This window comes from Oxyura jamaicensis, chromosome 21, assembly GCF_011077185.1.
Source record: "Oxyura jamaicensis isolate SHBP4307 breed ruddy duck chromosome 21, BPBGC_Ojam_1.0, whole genome shotgun sequence".
In the NCBI taxonomy this organism is placed as follows: Eukaryota; Metazoa; Chordata; class Aves; order Anseriformes; family Anatidae; genus Oxyura; species Oxyura jamaicensis.
This window is the reverse complement of record NC_048913.1, coordinates 7,605,314-7,622,217: the sequence shown is the minus strand read 5'-3', so window position 1 is coordinate 7,622,217 and position 16,904 is coordinate 7,605,314. Positions and strand designations below refer to the sequence as shown.

Genomic DNA, 16,904 nt, shown 5'->3' with positions numbered 1-16,904 from the left:
GATTTCAGTTTTTTAGAGGAGTGTTAATACATTTAAAGTTGTTGTTTTTTTTTTTTTTTTACGGAAGATTGTAGACAACGTACGGACTCACACTGCCAGAAACCAAATGTGTAAACAGTGAGCAGAGGGAAGGTGCGTGTTGGAACCAGTCAGCTCTGTGACTGCAGCGTTTAGAAGAAAAAGGAAATCAAAGTTAAAGCGCTGTCCTATTGCAACAGCTTTTCTTTTCTTTGTAGAGATCTGGCACCGAAATGCAGGATAAAGGGGCTTAGGTGACGCTAACTAACAAACCGCGTTATTTTTCGTATTTTTGTCTCGTTTGTTCATGGCAATCAGTCTAATTTTTTTAGGGCTCTTCCTGTCTTCCTTCCCCCTTTTCCTTTCCTGTTGCTTTTCTCTTTACACGTGCTACATCCAGTCAGGCTCATTTTTTTTTTTCCTCACACAAATTTCAGGAACCACGTCCTCTGCTTCCCTGGTCTTTAAATCTTGCCTTCAAGGTAAGATTTGATAACCTCACCCAGCCTCAGGAGGGTGCAGACCAGGAGAAGAACCTTTCCTGCAGGACCACTATTTGTTCCTTGCTGGTTTTTGTTACAATAAAGAACGGCCAGTGCCTCACTTTGGTGTCAGAGGTTAGAAAGCTCCTCTGAGGATTAACATCACCGTGCTGGACCCACGGGTACGAGGGCTGCAAGCTCCGCTCTGGGCAGCGCACAGCCACGGGCGCGTCCCGTCTAACAAGGAGCTTTCAGCCTGGCTTGAACGATGCTCTTGTTTGCGCACGGAGCCCTTAACGAGCAGCGTGCCCAATTGGTGGAATAGAAAACAGAAGAGCGAAGCCTAAATCCAATCCAGATCACATATGGAGTAGGTCAGACTGGAATGAGGAGGCAGGTTTTCAAGTCGTATTTAAGAATTAGTCATCCAATAACAATGACGAAGTTTGAAGGTACATGGAAAGCCGTGCATAAACCGGAGTCAGACGCGGGTTCTGACAGCATGTAGCTCCTCAGACGGGCGATTGTATTCGTTTTTTTCCTGCATCTGTAGCTGAAAACAGCTTTTCTTGTTTAAGATCTGTTTACATCTGTTTGGCATTGTGCTGCCTTTGGGAACAGAAAAAATTTTGCAATAGTTCTTCACACAGTTTACAAATATTTCTTCATTATTTTTTCATTTGTGCATCCCTTTCCAGTTCGCCAGCACATTCCAAAATACGTTTTTTGCCTCTTTTTGTCAGGGATTAACATCCGAAGTCACAAGCCCTTACCTGCTTGGCTAAGCCTGGCTGCCAGAATGACCAAAACGTGACGCGCGGTTCGAAGCTCTTCTGAAGTGCTGCCCTGGTCCCCTTTCCATTTAATCCCCTCTGCTATGGGGGATTACATTAAACGGGAGCGAAGGCAGTCGTTCCCGCGCGGGATGGGTTACGTGCAGAGCAGGCCGGTGGAGTCGCTGTGTCAAGGTCATTTTTTTCTCAAGAAGATTGTCGGGATGTCTTTATTTTTACTTGTTGTGACACGGTTTTGTGTTAATTATGTCTTGCTCATCAGATTAAAAATCAGAAGGGCTGCTCTAATTGCGAACACCTTTCTGTGTCTTCAGCTGCTGTTGCTCTGTTATGACCAAAGGGGAGATCTCGTGGTAGGCTAGCCAAAAGAGAGGGGGGTGAAATTATTCTGGAAAGGGCACTTGGCTTTTTCCCCCCGTTTTGGAAATGCTTCCTCCAGCCTCTGCCGTGTTTTGAGATTGGTTTTCCTGCCATGCGTGAAGGGCAAATGGTTTGAAACTGATGTTGGTTTTTCTCTAGGCAATGCTATTAAATACGGTCTTTTTCTGCTTGCATTAATAGGTTTTCTTTTCTTTTATTTTCTTGCAGATATGGACGTGTTGAAAGTGTCAAAATACTCCCTAAGAGGGGGTCGGAAGGCGGCGTGGCAGCGTTTGTGGATTTTGTGGACATCAAAAGTGCGCAGAAGGCACACAACTCTGTCAACAAAATGGGAGATAGAGACCTACGGACGGATTATAATGAACCAGGAACCATTCCCAGTGCTGCTCGGGGATTGGATGATACAGTTTCCATAGCATCTCGTAGTAGAGAGGTTTCTGGGTTCAGAGGAGGTGGGGGGGGGGCCCACTTACGGCCCCCCACCATCACTTCATGCACGGGAAGGACGTTATGAGCGGAGACTTGATGGGTAAGTTCCAAGGTTTCTCTAGGCAGGTATTTTGTATTTGATATGGTGAGAAACACAAACTCGTATATAAGGGGCCCCAGATGGATTTAAAATTTTGGGAATTATCTATGTTTCCTATTTTGGGTTGGAAACGGAAGTGATTTCTATCCCAGTGGCTGGTACCTTGTGGATCCATAGAGGATGTTTTCTGCAGCTGGTTGGATATCTACACTTGAAATAAGGTGGTTTTAAGATGGAAGATTTCCTTTGGCCAGCATCGATATTGGAGTTACTCTTTTCTAGAAGTAATGATTCCATTTCTTGGATAATATTAAGGCCTTATTCGGATGTATCCCTACTGCCAGATGGAGTTATCTTACTACAACATGTGGTGAAGTTCTGTATGGAGTATCTTCGGAATACTAGAACCTAAAATTCTGTGAAAGCTTGATGCCTAGTTCTCAGTTCTCACTATCCGCAGTTTATATGTTAATTGGATTGTCACCAAAAATTTCCTAGTAGAATTTAATGATACAGTCCCTTGGATTCTACAAACAACACTTAGCCATGGAAATAACGCTCGGATGGAGAAGACCGAAGGCAGCTTGTGATGTTTCCATTTTGGATCTACATCATTTCCAAGTGATTGGGATTATTCTTTCTGATGGTATTGACAAAAAGAGCTGATGGACATTACTAAATTTTGGAAATTATATATTTTTTTAATGCTGGGATAAGAACTACTGCCTTGAATTTATTGGATGGTATACAGTCAAGACGTCAGTAGCCATGGGGAGTGGATTACTATCTAGTCTCTTAAAAAGCTCTTTGCTGCTCCACATTAAACGTACTTTAGTTTTTAAGGACGTGGTGCTAATAATCAGTTTGTGGATACACCAATCAAAAATGACTGGGCTGGATGGTTACAAAGGCGGATAGAGGATGCCTGCTGGCCAACAGCGATGAGTGCCCTCGTGCGTTGGGTGAACTACCAGCTGCTTGATTCAGTCATAGGGCTGGAAATTAAAATAATGGATCTATTTAAGTGCCTTCTGTCTCAAGAAAGAAGTCTGGGGGTTTCAGAGTTATGGTTTCAGTCTGGGACTACTTGCTTCCAGCGGAATTTTTTTTTTGTCTTGTCACTAAGATTTTTTTTTTCTTGTTGGTTCATCTAAAATATCATTTGACACCCTTGCCCATTAAGAAGGTGGATTACCCCTGTAAGAGGGGCCAAAATTGGGGAAGTTATGTTCACAATTCTCTCCCTAGATTTAATTGGGAATATAGGTCGTGTTTCCACACTTGGAAAAGGTTGGTATGTCCTGCCCTGTGTATATTAGCCCCTCTCCTAACCCAAGTCAAACCCTCTCTTTCCACTAACTCCAGTAGCACTTAGTACTAATAGATAAATCAAAAAGCACTGTAGCCATTAGATTTTCAGCTCTGCTAGCTCCTCTGTCTGTCTTCTGTGTCCTTCTCATGGATAAGGACTTTGTTCTTTTATGTCAGCTATAGCAGTAACCCTTTAGAAAATACTGCTTTTTCTCTGACCTGATTAAATCAGCTTTCACTGATTAACACTTTGTAGGATGCTAAATGCAATCATTTATAAAAATGTTGATCCTGGTCCTTCAAAAGGGGGAGAAAAGAGACGTGTTTCTGTTCTAGACCCTGAAATATCTTTAAAAACGTCATTGTTGTGAGCAAGAGATGAGGCAACAGTGAATTTTAAGCACGTATATACGTTAATGAAATTTTCTGTTGCATTGGTTAGGTAGTTTTTATATATAATTTTTGAGAAAAAAAAATGCAGGCGAGACCTGAGTTAGTTCTGCAGAAAGCCTGAAAATGAGTTATAATTGAACAGCAGAGGGTGAATATATTTAGAGGATTAAGGATCTAGTGATTGATTGGGGAAGGAATTGAACTTCCTGAGATGCTAATCAAAAAAGATTCAAATCTGATTTTGAGTTTATAAAAGGTATCTGAAATATTTCTGCCATTTTAAATGGAAGGCAGACCCGTGATGCAGGAGAGGCGGAGGAAGTACAAGGAGGAATTGGGTTATTAGGATTCAGGGGACTGAAGTGACTAATAATTGATTCTGAAGGAAGAATCTGAGAAGGCTGAGAAAAAGGTTGAAATGTCCTTCATGAGATGGATAATTAAATTTTTAAATTAACTTTGGTTACCCTGACATATTTAGAATTTTGCAAGTATTTCTTAAACACTCAATGTAATCATTCTTGATCTTTCATTTTGTGGAGGTAACTTAGACATACCGTCCTGGTATTGGTCTAAATTAGACTACTAAACCATACGTGATGTTCCTTTAACTTTATCTGTCAGTTTTGCTATATCTTTATTTGAGAGATCACACTAACATTCTTAGAACACAGAGCTTTCCTTAATTGACATACAAAATGTTTGAAATGCTAAAACAAAACGGGTCGGAGCTACTTCAAACTAGCGTGCCTATAGAGATACAAATCCTGTGACTGCAGTAACAATTGCAGTCTCAACAGACATTTAGTGAAAAGCTTAATTTATGCCCTTTGTGTAGGGTTTTAGTATATTTTCCGGGCCTGCACCTTTTTTAGCAGTTACGAATACTTGCAATTTAAGTATTCTGACATTAGTAACCAGGATGTTTCTTTAGGGTATGCAGCTTTAACAAGAGTTGAGCGTAGTTCTCTGATAAAAAGCAAAATCCCCCCTAAGAGGATGAAATATTTTAGAACAGCAACAAGAAAACCCCTAATTTTCTGGGCTTCTGTGTGGGTAATACTACCCCTTTTGAAAGCAGCTTCTTACCTCTAGGTTATGCTTTGCACGGAGGCTTTCATGGCTACAGCCCAATGTATGATGCCATTTTTTGCAGAAGGATAATTACAATAGCTCCAGTAATTATGAAATTGAAGAAAATTTTCTGAAGCTCTAAAGCAAAAATAGAAAACAATTGTTTCTTGTGATGTTCAAAAACATCAAGTTTTCCTTGTTTACTGCATTTAAAAGAAAACAAGCAAACAAAAGAACCCACAGCAATTTAAAGGAGGAGTCTGCACTAGAAGGCAGTGTTCTGTCCTCTGCAGGCACGATGCTGGTCATGAAAGCCTAATACGTGTTTAAAACAAAATGATTGCTCAGCTTTATTGTATATGAATATAACTTTGGAGTCAAGTAAAATGTTTTAAGTTTGTCAGTGTTTGCTTGATAGGTTATCGCTGCTTAGTGGAGAAGCAGTCGCAAAAATAAATTCAGTGCTGAAGTGAATGTTTGCATGATTTGCTTTTAGTTGTGCTTGCCCCTTTCTGATTGATTAAATGTTTTTCCCCCCTCCTAAATGCAGGGCTTCAGATAACAGGGAGCGTGCTTATGAACATAGTGCCTATGGACACCATGAACGGGGGACGGGAGGATTTGATCGGACAAGACATTACGATCAGGATTACTATAGAGATCCTCGAGAGCGGACTTTACAACATGGGCTCTATTATACTTCTCGGAGTCGAAGTCCAAACCGTTTTGATGCTCACGACCCCCGTTACGAACCTAGGGCCCGGGAGCAGTTTACATTGCCCAGTGTGGTACACAGGGATATCTACAGGGATGATATTACACGGGAGGTACGAGGCAGAAGGCCAGAACGGAATTACCAGCACAGCAGGAGTCGGTCACCGCATTCGTCCCAGTCCCGGACCCAGTCCCCGCAGCGGCTGGCCAGCCAAGCGTCCAGGCCCGCGCGTTCCCCCAGCGGCAGCGGGTCGAGGAGTCGGTCTTCGAGCAGCGACTCCATCAGCAGCAGCAGCAGTACCAGCAGCGACAGGTAGGTCGCTCACGGCTGCGATGGACGTGGCATTGCCCGACCCAACGCAGCTGCTGCGTGAGGTTTGTGCCCTGGTGTTGTTTCCTAAGGCACTCAGAGAGGAATTGGGAGCCCGGGCTGCGAAAACAGAAGGTGTTTTGCAGCAATACGCTGTTCACTGGTGTAGAAGTAAGCTGGCGTGAAAAGTAAAAAGACCAAGTTGGCACGAAACAAATCCGAGGGGAGCGCTGTTGCCGTTGTTGATTATTTTCCGCGGTGGATCCGTGTAGTGTCCGTGAGGTGCTAGCTAGGCGAAATGGGGATGTGCAAACACAAGGCCCGGCTGAATCCCTGGCTGCTGTCTCCGTACTTGGAGAATGGGGTAATTATTTTATTTGCTTGTGTTCGGGCATAAGTGAATTTTAAGGTCAAGCTACTTTTTACAGGGCACGTTGTGAAATATGTTTGGAAATGGTCAGTATTATTGGCCGGTTTCCTGTTAATTCTGTATTGCCACTAACGTTTAGAAGAGCGATATGTTGCAGTTCCATTCCCCCTCCCCCCGTTTCCTCAAAGCAAAAATTGTGGACTTGGAAGATTTTTTAAAAACCCAAGATTGCGTTTCCTAGTGGTAAATGCACGTCCTTGGTTCTGTAAGTGTCATCTGTGTGGCCTTATAAACTACATGCAGGGAGAAAAAAAACTTGTAGAGGTAGCCACTGGATTTCTTTTTGTAATTTGAAAATTCATCTTGAAATGCCTCTCAGATATTTGGCTTTTTGAGGGCAGATCCACCCTAAGAGTGGGAACCGAGAAGCTGCCGTTGTACCTGTGAATGTTTTGTGCTGTTCGGTGAGGAGCTCTGCTCTTCAGAAGGGTTTCCAGAGTTGGAAGCGTTTCCGTCGCATACCAGTTCTTTTCCAAAACTGGAAATATTTATTAAGGAACTACATGTATCAGTATAATAAATATTTGGTGTTCGATTGTCACTTTGAATGGAATTTTACCGCCGGTAACTCTAATCAAGGTAATTATTCTCATAAAATCTTAAGTGCCTGAACACGGACCAGAAGGGTTCGATGGGTTGACACTGGGGACAGTGTGCAGAGGTGATCCTTGTAGCTACTGTTCTCTGCTGGGTTCAGAAATCCAGGCTCTATCTTGGCTGGAAAGGTGGTGAGAAGAGAGGCAGAGTGCTGGAGAGGACCTTTGGGCTGCTTTAATGTGTTTATTTCTGACACCTCGCTCTCAATGAGGTCTTAACGCTTAGATAAGGACAACCTTTTGTCAGAGATGGTCACGCTGAGTACGGCTTAAAAGTTGGCGAGACTTCAGAGATCTCAAAACCAAGAGAAGATGATTTGAAAAAGAAGGCCTGGTTACATTAAAGATTTAGGGGAAAAAAAAAAAAAAAAGGCAGGAAAATTTCTCTGTTCTGGTGCTCCTGTGCTTGCAAAGTGGGTAGAAGGAAGTCCAAGAAGCTCTTAATGTTGATGTGTTTTTTTCACTGTTGGGATGTTGAGACTGGGTGAAATACTGTTCTGAATTTTGGAGGTCTAAATATTATCCCTCTGGAACAAAGTTTTAAGATTAATCAGAAGATAAGCGTTGTCTGCTGTGTTCTAGCATTTCATTTCTTGGCAATTTGTATTTCTAGTAATGGAAAACTGGATGATACTCTGGGAGGAAAGGGAAACAAACATTTTTTGTCATATTAATAACACAAATTCAGTAGAGCAGGTAATAGGATCTGCCAGATCCCTTTCATTTTGAAGGATCAGAAAGGAGTTTTACATGTTTCACAACAAAAAGATGGATGACAGTAGACACTTAACCATATCTTTACCTTGTAAAACAAAGTCCCACCTGGCCCTGAAGTCTTACAAAACACCAGTGGGCTTTTCTTTCTCTTCTTAGCACACTTTGAGTTTGGCGATGTGAATATGTGAACCCCTCGTGGGGGTGGAAATGGTTGATTTTGTGACCCTCAGAAATGAATGAGGTCTTTATCAGTCAGAAGTCGCAACAGGAAAATGTTCTTTGCCATGAGCGTGGTCGAGGGCCGGAACCAGCCGTCCAGCGAGGTGCTTGATGCCCCAAGCCTGTCGGTGCTCAAGAAACGCTTGGTGCCCTCAGAAACGTGCTTTAACTTCTGGTTAGCCCTGAAGTGGTCAGGCAGGTGGGCTGATGGTCTTCACAGGTCCCTTCCGACTGACCTGTATTCCATTCTGTCCCGTTCTGTTCCGTTCCATTCCGACGCTGAATTGCTCTGTAATTGTTTGTGTTCAAGAACTTTGTTGTTAGAGTCTCTTCCCTCGGTGGAAAAGGCGAGAGGAGTTGTGTTTGCCTAGAGAGGTGGGTCACCCACCCACGGCCACGAAGTCTTCAGGGACAAGTGTTGGGGCCTGTGAAAACTTCAGGGTGTTAAATGTTCCTGGGAATTGTGTTTGTGTGGCACCATCCCTTAGGTCCCGTGAAAAAGGAGCAGAAACGTATTAAAGGAGAAGTCTGGGCTTCATTCCTTGTGTTGTGGTTTTCTAAGAGCCGTGTAAAGTAAATACAATTTCCATTAAATGGTGAAGATTTTCCTGGATAATAATGCGAGGAAAGATGCTGCAGCAGATTATTTAAAAAAACGAACAAAGCCTTTATTTCATACAAGTTTGGAGTTTGTTGCATTTGATCTCAGCTAAGCTTCATTTTAGATGTATATTCAGAGGCATTTATAGAGGGGATTTGTAATGGGAACTGCAAAGGAGTAATTTAGAAGATAAGACCAGAAGGAACACAGTCAAAATAAACCATGCTCTCTGAAGCAGGGCTTTCCATCTTTTTTGATGTGTGAACCACTAAAAACAAAACAAAAAATTAATGTCGGTGTAGGCCTTTCCAGAAGTGCCAAGTGTTCAGGATGCTCGGTAGTGTTATGCACGTTTGTCGCATGTTGTGGTCTCTCGGAAGCCGTCCGCTGGGCCGGGATGGGAGAAGTGCCCCGTGGGAACCCTGTGCCTGGCACCCGCGTGGGGCTGAGCGACGCAGCCTGCGCCGCGAAGGTTTCTCACGTGAGGTTTCTCATTCCCCATGTTACCAGAAAGGTGGGCTTGGGTTTTGTCTCCTTGGAAGAGGAAAAAACAACAAAACTATAAAATTGTATTTGCATTTACTGCTGCTAGCAGCATTGCTTTCTCCATTTTGTTGATTTGAACGTGCAGCACAGATGATATATTAGCAAACATACTTTTTGTACTGTGTCATGGAAAAAGCTGAATATGCATGAAAAGTATGAAATCCCATAGGAAGCAAACCAGATTTTGCTCGTGCCCTGCCCAACCTCCTGAAAGAATCCCCCCTCCCCCTGTATTTTGTAGAAAATGCTCTTTTTCGGCTGCTCGTCGAGGTGTTCTAATGAGCTAAAAAAAAGTTCTGTACATTTTTTTTCAGTTTTGTAATGTCAAATGGCTTTACACATCTCTTACTGTTCCATGTGTTAGTAATTATTTTTAAAGCTTTGCTGCAGCAATGTATTGAATCACATGGCACGGAGAGCAGTGGAACGTTTTGCTCTTAAAAGCCGAGCACACGGCGAAGTGCTGTGCTGAAATGGAACTTAAACTTATTTACAAAATCCTGGCAGAACTATTTGATTTCCTATAGGTGGTTTCCAGAATATGAAAGTGCGAATACTGCATGTGCATGTGGGCGTTAGTTACATTTAAGTGACCGGAGATTTCCTTCTGCCCTCTTTTTTTAAGGCGCTTATTCGGTTGTCTGATGTTGAGGATGTTGGAGGATGCTGATTTACTAGATGACTAATTGGCTATAGCTTGTACCATAAAATAGAGCTTTCTGTGGAGTTATAAAAGCAAACGCAACATAGATGTAAAGTTTCATCAAGATTTAGGAGAGCGTAGTGATTCTTGAAGTGCTGAATTAAAACTGTTGTAAGAAGTTGCAGACAGATGTCTGAAAATGGATTTTTTCCATGATTGTGACATCTACGCTTAAAGGTCTAATGACGAGTGGGCAAGGCTTTCATAAAGTAATTAGATGTTTTTTTAATCAGATTAATCTGTGATGAAATATTTTCTGGAGCGATGAGTTACAGTTCGGAATACGTATGCGTGTCTTAATATTGAAGTAAACTGATGAAAAATGCTGCCAAGAGAATTTTAATGATGGGAAAAGCAGGCTCTGTGAACCCTCCCGTGGAGGCTCCCATGTATTTTATGTGTTGGGGGGTTCTTAGTGCATTTAACAACCGAAGTGAAAGCAGAAAGTGAATTTGGTTTCATTACATAATGGGGACCTTTCCCTCCCATTGTCTTCACCTCCTCTTTTCCGCTCCGTTTGTCTGCCAGCAAGCGATGAATCACGGCCTTGGAGGGGGGATTTCGGGTTTTTGATTGGGTTGAGAGATGCCCCGGGTGGGGACAGCTGAAAAATAAGGAGAAGTAGGTTAAAGGCAGCTGTTCAGTCTTGGTTTAACAACCTGTGAGCTGGCCTTTGCTGACGTTAAATAGTTGCACGTAAATTTTGTACTGAAAAGGCACTGCAGAGATAGCCTGAGTGTTTTGGATCTCTCTTCCAGTACGGTGAAAAGCTTCAGGGGCTGAGCACATTCCTGTTCGTATGGGAAACAGAACGGGGTTAAGATTAAAAACAAAACAAAGCAATTCCATGGAGGAAAAAGCCTCCTTTTATAATACCACAAAGGCAACCGTAAATCCCCGTAAGAGCCAGGCGAAACACCCCGTCTCTTCCTTTTGTTCGCATGCAGCCGTGTGCTGCTTTGATCCCTCTGTAGAGAGAAACGCGAATCACGGAAAATTAAAAAACCTGACCGAAACCGTCTCGGGGTTCTGTCAGCAGCTGCCTGGCGGTTTCGCTTCGTCCTTCGGCCTTGCTGCTCGTGGCCGCTCGTCTAAATATAACCGGCGGCGGCCTCTCGCGCGCCCTCGCCCCTGGGAGCGTGTCGGGTTTCTGGAAGCGCAGCGCAGCCCGCTTTGTGCGCCGGGCTGCGGGGCTCGGAACGCGCACGCAGCCGTCCCTCGCCGCCCAGCGCGCTGCCGCCATGCCGGAATCGGGCCCGCGGCCTTGTGCCGAGCGCTGGGTGCTGGCAGGCCGGCCTCGGCCGAACGCGAGGGGCCGGAGGGGCCCTAGGGGGGGAAGGGGGGGCTCAGCCGTGCCTCAGAACCGGTCTGAGCCGGCGGCGGCCGGCCGGGCCCCGCGCTGTGCCGCGCCGCCCCCGGGGCGGGCTTCCGAGGGAAATGGCGCCTGTGGGGCTGAGGGAGCGGAGGCCGCCTCGCTGCGCGCCCAGCCCTGCCGCTGAGCGGGCGGCTTCGGGCCCTGCCGGCTTCTGGCCCTGGAAACTCGGCCGCCCGAGGCTCCTGCCTCGCTCTGTGACGGGACCCCTGCGCAGCGGGACGCGGTGGCAAAAAATAAATAAATCTTGAAACACCCCCTGAAATGCTTCCTGTGTAATAAAATCCTTAAACGTCTTCACATCGTCTTGTTCAAATGTGGTTTTGCATGCTGCCAAAGAACCGTGGATGTTTTGCTGCAATTAATACCCCCCCCCCCCCCCCAGCAGTCCCAATAATAACTGTTAATTGCTGGCTCAGAATAACAGAGCAATTAAGCCCCTTCCTAAATTTGCAGAAGTAGGAGCTGATCTAAATCTGGTCTGTCCGTGAGTGTGTGTGGAGGTTTTGTTTCTGCAGCAGGGCCCAGGAGTTTAGCTGCCACTGCTGCCTTTTCCAAGTGCGTTGGATTTCTCTGGAGGCAGAGGAGGGTTGCCGTCTTTCGTTAAATTAAATATATAAATTATTTCACGTTGGGAGTCTTAAAGTGCATTGTGTGGGGCTGGGAGCAAAGGAAGAGGGTCCTGCAAAAGTACCTCTGTGTTATAACAGTGACGGCTATTTTGATTGTCTCAAATGACTTCACGATTTTGCATCCCATTAAAGAGATTTTATTTTTAATGCTGTAAGGCTGCTTGCAATCAGATCAGTCTTTGCTTAGCGCATTTGAGGTTGAGTACGGGGATGGTGGCAGCTGAATCCAGAACCTTGCGTGAACTTTCCTTATCCTCAGCTTCCTCTGCTGGGGAGGAAGACTTGCCGTGTTGCAAAAAGGACATTTCCAAATCCCCTGTAGGCAGCAGCAGGTCTGCAGGAGCGGGAGTCTGGTGTGATGGTTGGCAATATATTGGGTCTTCTACCCTGGTTTTCAGGAACAGTGGGCAAAACCTGAGCCGTACCGAAAGCTTTGCTCCCGCAGGCATCACGGCAGGCGTTGTCCTCGTGAGTTTCGTGCTGCACGTTTCCTTGAGCCTGTGCACACCATGGGAGCCTGGGTTTCCTTCTCAGGGGTGTGCTGAGGCCCGAGGAAGGGCTGGTTTTGTTGGTAGATGGGGTTTGACTTTGGGGTTGCGTGTGCCTATTAACAAAATGGTCACTTCTAATTGCATTTTTAAGGCTTTGATTTCCTTCCAAGTATTTTGCCTAATCATCTCGAGTAGGCTGAGGGAAATAAAGAATTAGCTGAGGTCAGGGAAGTTGAAGCTGCCTGTGTTACTTCTCAGAAGCAAGGCTTAGTCTGAGGGATGCTAAAGGCAGGAAGGAATCAGCCTCTTCTTTTCCTGCAGTACTCTGTAAGAGCAAGGGAAATCAAAACCCCCCGAAAGCCAAACAAAACAGGGAAACCACCAAGTGCGATAGGCTCCGCAGCGCTGGGTACCTCCCTCTGTGTCAGTGGTCCAGATTCCTCTTTCTTGGAGAGAAATAAGTCTAGGATGTGAATCATGGCTAGAAAAGATGAGAGGCATCGTAGTCTAGAAGTGCCTGCTGGTCTACGCTGATGATGAAGAGCGTCTAGACAGCTCAGATGGAGACAGGCATTACAGGCACCAAAAGGTAGGGGAGAGGATTCCCACCGTAAAGACCTTTGGAATAATAAGCAGTTTCATAATTTCTAATGAATATTCACATGGGGGAATGAATAGAAAAAGAGGAAGGCTGTATTGAATGCTTCCTGAAGAAATACCAGTCATTATGATGATCAAAGGAAAAATCCAGCCGGCGTCTATGTTCAGTCATACTTATTTCCATTAAAGCATAGACACGGTGTCCCTTCGCATCTTAAAGGTCGCAGATGCAAATGCAGCAATTTGTTTTTTCCTAAGGGTAATTTTTTTGGCTCTGCCAGAGCTGTGGATGCAGGCACAGTAGTACCTTCCTGGCCTTAAAAACTGAAGGGCCAGGCAAACAGCTCTCTTTGAAGCACATTTGAGAGACCTTGGCATTAACCTTAAAAACAACTTTAGGCAGAACATGCTGTGTGCAAACTAAGGTGACCTGGATGTGGATTAATGGCAAATAAACCTTACTGGTTTAAAAAAACCAGCATATCCCCCCTGGATCGTTACCCATTGAATTAACTGTGTAGCTGATGCACTTAGATGTGCCCTCAACCTCCAAGCATCAGGCATAGCCTGGGACTCTGCTGGTGCCGAAACCAAGAATGGTGGCATCGGGGTTTTAAGCATGAAAGCTTCGCAGCGAGCGGTTTGAAAGCCCTCTCCAGATCCTTACGGTGTGCTGGGAGTGCTGCGTTTACAAGTGGAAAGTCCCGGTCGGGGAGGAGTGAGGGCTTCAAAGTTGTCTGAAGGGGGAAATAATTTACGTGTGCCAGGGCATAGTCCTAATTTTTTAAATGTCATTTTTAGCATGACTGCCTGCTTTGTCTAAGGGAAGCAAAAGATGTGTTTCCAAAAGGAAGAAGTGGGAAATGTACTGCCTAGATGGTGTAATCATAAAAATTTGAGAACCTTGCATTATTTATTAAATGCTTAACTGATATGAGAACAAAAGTAGCCCTTTGAGTGTTCCTGGCATTAATGAGATTTCTCTGTGAATCCTTCCTTCTTGACAAGATTCTGGTGATAAAAGTAGGGAGACCTGATTTTTCTTTACTGAGACCTGCTGGATTTAGAAACGAACACCCCGTCTGTGGCCACAAGTGAAATGTGGAGCCTTTCAAATACTTCTCTTTGAAAAATGTCTTGAGTTCAGTGTGCAGTTCCTTTATTTAGCTCAAGGCAATGACTTAGCTAGAAGACACTTAAAAATCGAGGATGGCATCAAGAGCACCTTTTGGAGAATCCTTTCTGCGAGAGGGAAGTGGTTTTCAGGGCAGTTTCATCATTTCTCCCACAGGTGCTTTGCGTTTTCCAGATGCCAAGAAACCTGGGCAAAAATAATAAAAAAAAAGTCATCAAACTTCAGCAGTCAGGAGCGTAGCTAAGGCACACGTCAAGCCGATCCTGGCAATAAGGACGTTCACATAATTTAGTATCTCTCGTCCATTTGAGAGTATAAAACGTCAAAGGCATTTCTAGTCCGCCGTGTGATAGCGTGTGAAAGAGCAGCATTGTTCTCCTCCTGAAAGTTGATTCCCAAGCCCGAACAGTCCCCACGGACAAATGGTGCGGCTTGGCTGATGGAGAGGTGCAAAGTGCCCTACTTATTCCGGCTGCTACAGGTCTGACCTCCTTGTATCATCTGACACCTCGTTTGGTAAGAGGTTGCTGCAAGATCTCAAACCCTCAAATTATGTCAGACTTGCAGAGTTGCTTTGAAGTTAGTCCCTCCCTGAAATGTTTGTTTACTGCCTGGCACGTCCTGCTGTCTGGACTGGGAAGGATGAATAGTCAAAGAAAGGAAGCTATCAGGTTAGTGCAAATTTTCTGTTCCCCTTCACTTTCCGAACGTGCGCGGAGCTGCGTTTGGGAACACGCTGGGGATGTCCGATGCTGGTCGGTGCTTTGCCGTGCTGATGCTGGCCTGTACGTTGTGTTTGGAGGCAGAGGGAAGCGAAGGGCGGCTTGTCATTCTGCTACAGGAGAAACAAATCGATGCTATCATCGGTTCATTCAGAAGCAGTTTTTGTTGGTTTTGCTTTTAAATGTTCAGTTTCCCCGTAGCTTTTAAAAACCACACGGGGAAAAAAAAACGAGGTTTAATGAAACGCTCCCGGCGGCTTGCAGACCATTCCTTGCCGTCCTGCAGTTCGGAGGTTTCAAAGCCTGGTCTCCGTAAGCCCTGTACCAGCAGCAGGCAGCTGGGGCACCGCGGCTTTGCCCCTGGGAATCCCTTGGGAGACCGAAGGACTTCCCTGCTGGCCCCGGCGGAGCCTCCGCGCCGCCTTGCGCCGTTCCTGCCCGCGGGACCCACGCGGTGCGCAGGGCACAGGTGGAACGGCGTGGGGCGTCTGCCTGCGAGGACCAAGGTTAAGCTGTCTTCCTTCTGCGTTTCTCCCTACGTTGGCGTTTTTTCCCACAAATACCAAAGTCCTCACCCTTGCTTTACCGTCCCCGTTAGCGCGATGGGACTGCCCTGGGCTTTCCGGGGAGGGGGCAGGATGTTCCTCTGCCCGTGACGGTCAGCAAAAAGGTGCCTTGCGCGATGCCTGCTCTCCCAGCCGTGCGGGGGTTCGATCGCTAACAAACATCGCTGAGTTAAGTTCCAAAAGGGGTCTTTCAGGAGTTGCTTGTGTGAGAGGAACTGCAGGACTGCTCCGCCACGTGACTCCGGCTTAGCTTTGTGCGCGGTTGGGGCTGGCATTCCTTCGTGTTTGGCAGATGCAAAGACACGTTTTCCCCACCAACGTGGTCCTAGGCTGTAGCACTTTACCTGTTCCAGACAAAGGCTGTGCTTTTTTAATTCTGTGGCTTGTGTTTTCTACCCATGAGAAATTTCGCTGAAAGTTCTACTTCTAGTTTTATTTTTATTTGCATGTGGGCAGAAAATGAAGTAATTCCCAAATATAGCCCAAGCCAAGAGATCCATCTGTTCTTGCATTTTTAAATGGCAAATTAATCCTTAACATACAACTCATCAAATGTCTCCTCTTTTATATTGTATGCCGCCTGAGATCACAGAAGCGACATCATTTTCCCAGGCCTTCCATTTTAAGTCCTCCTTTACGTGGGAATCACAGTTACCGCCCTGGATTTACAAGGGGCTCGCGTGCCCCACCAGCACCCTGCGCTCCGTCCAGTTGCTGCATTTGGCCTAAAAAAGGATTTTTAAAAAATAAAGCCTCCAAGATTATTCTTCCTTTCATCTGGTTGGCGTTTCTTTACAAGCCCAGATGAGAGATAAGGAAATTGTTTCAACCCCCCCCCCCGAGTGTACATTGCATTTCTGGTGGAGAAGTGGTGCCGCTTGGTCCGTTTCTTTTCCCTTTCCACTCTCTGGACAATGGTGACCGTTTTTAGAAGTCCTGAACTTGCACAGCGTTACTCTTGTAACTGGAACTTCTATATTAAGCTGTGCGTGTTCCCAATTTTACTTAAGAGGCATTGTTTATCAGCTGTGTATCTTGGCATGGCTTCCTTTGCAACTCCCATCCGAAGAACAATTACATCTGTTGATACCAGAGGACGCACGGTTTCAAAACCGCTCCGGACCCCAGCAAACGGGAATTTCAGCGTGGGGCGAGCGTGGGGCAGCTGGCGGGGCCAGGGCTCCGCAAGGGCATGCGACGCTTTCCAGGCCCCCCGGGACGGGCTGCTGGAGACGGGGGTCCCTCTGCTGTGCCTGCCGTGTCCCCGTGAGGCTCCACTGACCGGGAGAGCCGCGCTTCGTCGTTCTCAGCCGGTGCAGGGACAGGCTTCGCTGCTGAGGATGCCAGCCAGCGCTCCGCGTGCTGCTCGCCGATGTCGGGGCGGTTGAGGCTGTTAATGCCCAGGAAATCAGGTGCCAGTGCTTGTCAAGCGAGAGGAGCTGCTCCGTGCTCCTGGAGTAAACAAGTAGTAACGTACTAGCACGCTGTCCTGGCTCACGTGCAGTAACTTGGAGTAGATTTTTCTTTTTAAGGTGTTTACCAGGTGCCTTCACGAAAGCCGTGCAGTT

At 45.8% G+C, this 16,904-nt stretch overlaps 1 protein-coding gene across 1 annotated transcript in view; it reads left to right on the top strand.

The window, feature by feature from the left end:
- Positions 1-1,826: 1,826 nt before the first annotated feature.
- Positions 1,827-16,904, top strand: part of SPEN (spen family transcriptional repressor) — a gene marked incomplete at its 5' end in the record, with an annotated part of 48,313 nt that continues 33,235 nt past the window's right edge. Inside the window, 3 exon segments of the mRNA XM_035344376.1 lie at positions 1,827-2,129; positions 2,131-2,204; positions 5,533-6,009. Of these exon segments, the coding sequence (XP_035200267.1) occupies positions 1,827-2,129; positions 2,131-2,204; positions 5,533-6,009 (854 nt within the window).